This window comes from Pantherophis guttatus, chromosome 4, assembly GCF_059756535.1.
Source record: "Pantherophis guttatus breed Tessera chromosome 4, ASM5975653v1, whole genome shotgun sequence".
Classification (NCBI taxonomy): domain Eukaryota; kingdom Metazoa; phylum Chordata; class Lepidosauria; order Squamata; family Colubridae; genus Pantherophis; species Pantherophis guttatus.
This window is the reverse complement of record NC_142066.1, coordinates 159,432,443-159,440,606: the sequence shown is the minus strand read 5'-3', so window position 1 is coordinate 159,440,606 and position 8,164 is coordinate 159,432,443. Positions and strand designations below refer to the sequence as shown.

At 52.1% G+C, this 8,164-nt stretch overlaps 1 protein-coding gene and 1 long non-coding RNA gene across 7 annotated transcripts in view; one reads left to right on the top strand and one right to left on the bottom strand.

Annotated features, from left to right (window-relative positions):
* Positions 1–505: 505 nt before the first annotated feature.
* Positions 506–8,164, bottom strand: part of LOC117658337 (GTPase IMAP family member 3-like) — a 27,298-nt gene continuing 19,639 nt past the window's right edge. For 2 of the 6 annotated variants that reach the window (XM_060683247.2, XM_060683251.2), the window contains exons 2-5: positions 5,716–5,785; positions 5,121–5,148; positions 4,387–4,428; positions 506–2,319 (exon numbers count right to left, since the gene is read on the bottom strand). In XM_060683247.2, the coding sequence (XP_060539230.2) occupies positions 1,481–2,319; positions 4,387–4,428; positions 5,121–5,148; positions 5,716–5,748 (942 nt within the window). In that variant the 5' untranslated portion in view covers positions 5,749–5,785 and the 3' untranslated portion in view covers positions 506–1,480. Of the gene's footprint in view, positions 2,320–4,386; positions 4,429–5,120; positions 5,149–5,715; positions 5,827–7,398; positions 8,154–8,164 lie in introns of those variants that run through there. The other 4 variants (XM_060683248.2, XM_060683249.2, XM_087894324.1 and 1 more) reach the window with 4 other exon arrangements.
* Positions 7,380–8,164, top strand: part of LOC132709480 (uncharacterized) — a 27,101-nt gene continuing 26,316 nt past the window's right edge. The window contains exon 1 of the long non-coding RNA XR_009620517.2: positions 7,380–7,503. This is a non-coding gene — a long non-coding RNA (uncharacterized LOC132709480). The remainder of the gene's footprint in view (positions 7,504–8,164) is intronic.

Here is an 8,164-nt window from a genome sequence, read left to right as displayed (position 1 = left end):
AGGGTTAGGGTTAGTGATGTGCTACACGGGGTCCTGCCATGAGATGTGGCACCAGCGCAAGGCACAGTGTGGCATCCTGCCGCGAGCAGCAACACCGGCGTGAAGCACCACATTGAATCCGGCTGCAAGCAGCCGCAGAAGAAGTCGTGCAACATACATACAGCCTTATATATTTCAATAGATTGCCTTTATATTAATCACCATATTCTATATAATACAACTAAGGCATTATTAATCATATTTGTCACATTTAGCATACATATGCATATTGAATTATCACCTTTTATTTTTTGTTTAATCAGTAATTCTGTTGTTTATATGCCAATCTCCATAGTTTAAATACACAATAATATCTTTTATTAAATATTATCCATCATATTTGTTATGTTTAACAAACATATATTTCTAATAATAATAATACCCTCGTTTATATTAAACTAGGTGAATACCCGTGCTCCGCTATGAAACTATGTGATCGGGCTTGATAAATTGACACAGCTTGAAATTTTTGGTTTTTTGAATCAAGTTTTATTCGTTTTTTTCTCCCCTAATACACACCTACATATTTCATGAAACACAGTATTGATCATATCATATCATATCATCATATCATATCATATCATATACAACTTATCATATCCAAATATATTTTACTTAGTTACAATTTCTGCCAAAGTGTTTTTTCCATATTTTTAATCAAATCTTAACATTTCTATTCTTATTTCAATAAACAATATCTTCTTTTGCCCTCAAATTCTATTTTCTCCATTTTTAATCATATATATTCTCTTTTAATAAGTTTTTTCAGTTTTATTTTTATACACATAATATAAAATGTACTTTTCTTATACATAATTATATACTTTCTTTCAATTTCTTTTCAGATTTATTCTATCAATATTATCATCATAATTGTACATTAGGCCAGGCTGGCCTTGAGAGGCTATGGGGCAGGGTCCTGCTGCCGTTGAGAAGGTGGAGGAGGGTCTTCAAAGAGGAAGACCCCTGGCTGATCCCCCCTCCGCCCCCCCCACACATTTCAGCAGTCAAAGGCAAAAGAGAAGTGGAGAGGACACCAGCTCTGCAATTGTTTATTTCTCTAGCGAAGAAAGGCAGAATTTAAAAAATCACATCATTTCTGGATTTGGAGGAACGGTGAAGTTCCGATGCAGGAAGACCTCAACTTACAACCACAGCTGAACCAAATGAACCCATTTCTGTTGTTCAGCAGACGGTTAAGTGAGCTTGGCCCATTTTATAACCTTGCCTGCAACCGCTCTTAAGCGAATTGGTGCAGGGGTGAAGTTAGTAACACAGTTGTTCAGTGAATCCCCCTGGATTTTGCCGACTGGATTCGCCAAAGGGGATCCTGTGAGCCCGGGACGTTGTAACCATCATAAAGATGAGTCAGTTGCCACACACCCGCGTTTTGATTGCATGATCCTGGGGATGTTGCAATGGTCGTAAGGGTGAAAAATGATCATAAGTCTGTTTTTTCAGGGCCGTTAGAACTCGGAACGGTCAGAGAAGTACTGGTTGTAAGTTGAGGGGGACCTCTGTCTGCATTCATGTCATCATCTAAGAATGATAACAGGAATTGACCCACTGAAATGAACTTTTCTAGAGAGATCAAGAGGATGTATTTGATTCCCTCTGCCAGTTGATTCTGCTCACTCAACATCTGGATGTGTGCGTCCCATAAGTTGGGCACCTCATACAGGTGGTTCATGTAGAATCTCCCCCCGTTCTCATAAACGGTTCTCTCCACCATTTCCATCAGCTCCGAGACCTGCGTCTCCCGCTCGGCTCCCTTGGACTTGTTGTTGAACCCGCAGAAGCGGTTCCCGCACCGCTGGATCAGTTCCCGCAGATTCCAGTTGTCGGACTGTTGGACGTACTCCTGCAGGGGCTCCCCGCCCAAATCCTCCACGCAGGTGAAGAGGAGGATCATGTGACTGGTGGACTCAGCCCCAAAAATTTGCTGGACACACTTTGCCGCAGCCACGTCTTCTGCGGTGAAGCGCCCCACCTGGGTTACAAAAATCAGGGCATGGGGGCCAGGCCGGGAGAGTTTGACACAATCCCTGATCTCATCGTGCACAATTTCATCATAATCTTCAGAATCAAACATGGCGGGCGTGTCGACCACGGAGATCTTCCTGCCCTTCCAGCTTCCCTGCCCCCTTTGGCACTTCAGGGTGATGGTTTTTGCCGCCAAGATGGACTCGAACTCCCTCCGGCCGAGGATGGTATTGCCCGTGGCACTCTTCCCGCCTCCGGATTTTCCAACCAGGATCAGCCGGAGTTCGTTGTCCACCCCTGTGGGTTTGGAAGACAATATTATAAAGAGGAATCAAAACATTTCTCACGAGCCCAGGAAGAAAGGGGGGGGGCATAATCCATGTTGGGGCATCATTGAACCAGCTGATTTCGGAAAAGAGTCATCCGTGCCCTGAAGTGATTCAATGATGGTTTGTGTGTGTGTGTGTGTGAATCTCCCAGAGTTGCTAAAATGGGCTGCTCAGCCATGCAGATTCCCACAACGTGCGAACCCCACTTTAGCAGCTGAATACAGCCACTGTGTCCAGCCCCCCTCCCTCTCCATGAGCAAAGCTGGGTCTAAGCAAACTGAGATTGACCCAAAAGAGGCTCAGGGCTGCTGATATGTGGTGCGTGATGAGAATTCTGGGCCAGGTGTGATGACCCGGGACAAGACATGAAGACCACACAGCCAGCTAAGAGTTCAAACTCCCCTTTAATGCTCCAACTTTCCCCCAAACGCTCCCATATTTATGGCAAGTCCCGGAGCAGAGTGCTCTCTCTCTCTCTCTCTCTCTCTCTCTCTCTCTCTCTCTCTCTCACACACACACACACACACACACACACACACACAGAGCAGCCTCTCTGAAGGCTCTGAATTGAGAATGCCACCGGACCCAGATCTACATCGTGAGATTCACGTCGTCCCTCGCTCCTACTTTGAGGCAATCCATAAGTGAGTATACGTGTGCTTTCAAGACCCAATCGTCATTTCGGTTTGTGCCTTTTCATGTGGGACTCCCCCAATGCAGAGGAGGAGGCTCCATGTGTGGAGTGCATGTGTGTGTGTGTGTGTGTGTGTGTGTGTGTGTGTGTGTGTGTGTGTGCATGGGCTGCTCGGTCCTGCGCGTGCATTTTTGTGTAAATAAATATATTTTCCATTGATATTCGCCGCAGACAAGATAAAGGGGAATAGCATACGGAACACGCAGAATAAAGGTGGCGAGGGGGGAAGGAAGGAAAAGCCTCCTCTATCCTTAAGGCAACCAATCACAGCACAGATTGACTCAGGCAGGAGCCAGGACTCTCCAAGTAGTCCACCACACCTGCGTTTTCCAGCCCAGGGTAAAGTTGACTCTTCCAGCCACTAAATTTAATGTCCGAACAATGTCCCAACAGGCCATCCCAGAATACAGAAAAACAAGAGTTGGAAGGGACCTGGGAGGTCTTCTAATCCAGCCCCGTGCTCGAGAGCCTCTACTGCGCCCCCGTGTCTCGTGGTGGTTAGAATGCAGTACTGCACCATAACGCCCGCAGTTCGATCCGGACCGGCTCAAGATCGACTCAGCCTTCCGTCCTTCCGAGGTCAGTCAAAGGAGGACCCAGATCGTTGGGAGGTGGGGGGGGGGGGAGAGGCAAGAGGCTGACTCTGTAAACCAGGAGTGTCAAATTCAATTTTTTTTTGAGGGCCACATCAGGGTTGTGTTTGACCTCGAGGGGCTGGGGGGAGGGGCAGTGGGGGCGTGGCCAGCTCCACATTCGTTTTTAGCTGCGGCGGCCTCCTGCAGCCCTCTGCCAGCGGAAAGGGAGCTTGGGGAGGGGCACGAGGCCCTCCCAAGCACTGTTTTCTCTGGCAGAGGCACGGCGGGCTGGTCCTTCACTGTTTCCAGAGTAGCTCCGTGGGGAATAAGACTTAAAGAGACGTTGTGGGAAGGGAACAAGCATTGAATCCGTTGCTGACGTCCAGATTTTGCTGTGCTTTGTCTTGTGTGCCTTGCCGAGTTTGCCTGCCTGGCTGGACTTCCTGCCTCGGTTTTTGCCTTGCTAACTTGGCTTGCTGGACTACCGGCTGCCAGAGGCTGTCAGGGGGGTGGGGGGGTCCATGGGAGAGCTTTGCTCCAGGACTTGCAGGAAACGCGGGGACGCTTGGGGGACAAGTCGGAGTAATAAAGGGGAGTTGGAACTGCTCTCTGGCTGTATTGCTTCTGTGCCTCCTCCCGGCTCATCACAGTGTAATTTCAGGAGTCTCAGAAACTTTTTTCCGGGGGGGGGGGAGTGGGATATCCACTATCACACAAAACAGCTGCTAAGAGACCCTTCCTAAGTCAAGGAGATGACAAGAATTACCTTCCATCGTCAGCTCTTCGAAGTCTTCATCCGGACCTTTCCCTACAGACAAGGAAGAGCATCAATCACGGAATCTGGAACTGGATAGAAGCCGGGAGGGGTGGGGGGAGGGGAGGGGATGTCAGGGTGTGTGTCTCATAGGATAGGATAGAATAGAAGAACAGAACAGAACAGAATGCAGAATAATAGAATAAAATAGAGAATAGATGTTTCATGACCCAACAAGGGAACATCGTCAGTGTTAAAAGGGAGTGGATTTCCAGAGGAGGAAGAGGAAGAGGAAGAGGAGGAGGAGGAGGAGAACTGTGGGATCCTTGGTGCTCTCTGAGCTGGATGGTTTTCTTGCAGGTTTCATGGCCAGCTAGGGAACGTCATCAGTGCTAGAAGAGAGTTGGGTTGTGGAGAAGAGGAGGAGGAAGAGGAGGGCAACAGGGAGGTCTTTGGTGCGGAGTTTGGTTGTTTTCTTGCCAAAGTTTCATGACCCAACTAGGGAACGTCATCAGTGCTGTTCAGGGCAGCCCTTCAAATCCTGGAAGGGTGCTGTCCTGTCTGCCCCCTCACCTTAGTCCTTAGTCCCTCCACCCTTAGTTCTCTAGACTGGGCCAGACCCAATTCCTGCAACCGTATGTATGTTCTTTGTATGTTTTAGCCTCCGGGCCCCCAATCCTCTTCACTGCTCTTCAGCCCCCCCCCCCACGCCCCCATAAGCCAGGCATGGTGCCCTCCTTGCTTACCTGGGGTTTCCTCCTCATCCTCAGCTCCCTGGAAGAGTGGAAAGAAAACACGGGTCAGAAGTGACTCTCCCCTCCCCTGCCTTCCCCCCCTCCAGCACCTTGGCGTGTCCAGTGGGGCACAGGGAGCCCCTCCCCTTTCTGCCCTGAGAGAGACAGCCCCTTCGGCCCCCTGCCTCTGCTCTTTGTGCCCAGAAATGGCACCCTGGTTCCCCAACCCCATTCAACACACTGCCCTGAAGCTGCTCTGGAGAAATCTCCCGCCTCCTGCTAAGGGGCTGGGGGGGGGGGTGAGATGCTCTGAAGGGACCCACCACCAAGGAAGGAAAGGAGTGGCAGGGAGGGAAGGGGGAGGGGAAAAGGGGGAGGAGGGAAATGGGGCAGGGGGAGGCATCCTTTCTTTTGGGGGGCACTGCACAGTTTAGCTTCAGAGCCTTGCTTGCCCCTCATTATTAGAAAATCAGACAGGGCTGGTCTGGCGTATGATGGGGAGGGGGGGAAACGGGGGCTGGATGTTTGCCCAGCCCCCAAATTCTGCCACGCCCAGAGCAGAGGGCCTTTCCCAAAACACACACACACACACACTTCTCACACTTACCAGAACGAAGCTCCAAAGCTGTTGCAACGCCATTTCCAGCTGCTGCTGATGCCAATCCCGTCAGCCCGGACTGCGGGGATAGAAGAGAAAAGATGGGGGGAGAGAGACCCCCTTCTTGAGGTGAGGGAGGGACTGCCCAAGGCCCCATTTGGGGGGGAGGAGAAAAAGGGAGCTTTCCCTGCATTTTCTAGCGACGCCCCCTGGGCCATCTTGCACCAAAAAGGTGCCAGGTTTCTCACTTTAATTGCGTCCCCCTGGCTGACCCAGACCGAGGTGCTTAGATCTGGCCCGCAGGAACTCCAGACACACGCACGGCCCTCCTGAGCTCCGTTTTTGGCTGCGACAGCCCCCTGAGCTCCATTTTCCTGGCAGAGAGCTGCAGGAGGCTGTCGCAGCCGAAAGCGGAGCTCAGGAGGGCCGCCCATGGCCTTCCGAAGCTCTGTTTTTGCTGGCAGAGCACTGAAGGAGGCTGTCACAATGGATCCTCCCAGGGGCAAAATGCTCCTGGTTTGGACCAGATCGCCTGATCTGGTAGCGATAGAGGCCGGTGGTTCGGAGAACCGGTAGCAAAAATCCCTGCCTCCCCCATTGCCCAGCTGAGCCACGCGATCCTCAGAGGCTTTTTTCCTTTTAAATGCCTCTGACGATCCAAGCTGAGTCGCCTGATCGTCAGAGGCATTTAGAAGAAAAAAAGCCTCTGCCAATCAGGCAACTCAGCTGGGATTGTCAGAGCCTTTTGAAAGCATTTTTTCGCTGAAGAGGTTGTAGAAAAAATGGTTTTAAAAGTAAAAACATAAATAAAAAATTGGCCACGCCCACCCAGTCACATTAACCCCCCACCAAGCCATGCCCACAGAACCGGTAGTAACAAATTTTAGATTTCACCACTGGATCCTCCCCCCCACTCCAGGCCACCGGCGCACCCCCACCCCCACCCCAAGTGATGTCTAGATGGCCATACCCCATGGCCATGCTTCCCTCCCCCCTCCCCCAAGACCAAACACAACCCTGATGTGGCCCTCAATGAAATCGAGTTTGACACCCCTGGCTTAGAAGGTCAATAGCACATTGGGACACTCAGGGGGAAAAGGCCCAGGCTGGAAGGACGGAAAAAGTTCGGTTGTTCTAAAAAGCAAGTCGGAGTTGGTGAAAACCGGCTAATCTTCTGTGAGGTTTCCGTTACATTTTCGGTTAATGAGAGAGTTTTAACCGCCCAATCTTGCCCATTAGTCCAGAGGCTTCAAACTCGATTTCATTGAGGGCCACATCAGGGTTGTGTTTTACCTGGGAGGTGGGGAACATGGCCGAGATGGGCGTGGCAGGAGTGGGCATTGCCAGCTCGACATCACTCGAGGCTCCATTTTGCGTCCTCGAAGGCTTCCTGCAGCCCTTTGCCAGCGGAAATGGAGCTCGGGGAGGCTGTGTGTGGCACGCCCGGGTTAAGTTTTTGCTGGCAGGGGCTGCAGGAAGCCTTCGCGGCTGAAAACGGAGCCCAGGCAGACCATGCGCAGCCTCCCCGAGCTCCATTTTCGCTGGCAGAGGGCTGCAGGAGGCCATCACAGCGGAAACGGGGCCTGGGAGGGCCGTGCGCAGATACCCCGCAGGCCAGTCCTTCGCTCTTTGCGGAGCAGCTCCACGGGCCGGAGTTCGACAGCCCTGCCCTAGCTGCTTGTCTCAGCTTACCAGGCTCATGGAACGCAATCCAAGGGCCGCAGGAATTCTGGTGGAACACAGGTGTAGAATGCGCTAGGGCGAAATGCAAATGGTATGAAGAAACCAGGGCAAAAGGTAACTTTTAAAGGAAAGGGGGGGGGGAGGAGACAAAGCACGCGAAGAGGGGAAGCAGGCGTTTGGGGAAGATTGGGGGACTTGTCCTTCCAGACTTGTCTTAGCAGTAAATGGTGCGCTGCGTCACTCTCTTTGTGCAAGCTTCGGGCGGCGGGGTTTGTTTTGGTTCCCCACTGGATTGGCTATGCCTCTCCCTCCGCTTCCGAGAGACGCTCCAAACCGCTTCCCCCTCCCCACTCGGGCCGAAAAAGCTCCGGGAGTTTCTGCGCCGCCCTTTAAAAGGGGGAGGGCAGTTCCCCTCCGTCCTCCATGCCCCCTCCCCCCCCGAAAAACAGAACAGCCGAGCGGTGGGAACAGCTGACCGACGGAACAGAAAGCGAAAGTCCTGGGAGGAGGAAGGGCGGGGGTCGCAACTCCTGGCCGAGAAGGCGATGTAGGGGTGGGGGAGGAAGGCAAAGAGCGGGAGGGAAGGGGTCTCCGCGGACCACCATCCCCGAGAGGCACCCCGTCCGAGCCTCTTCTTCGAAATCTCGGGGAGGGGTCTGCGGGGAAGACTGCGCCCTTGTTTGCGCGTCTCTCGGGATGCTGTTCGCCTTGGGATCCCGGGAGATCCCGGGAGCGTCTTCTCCCCGGGCGGACCCCCTCCTCACCTCCCCCCACC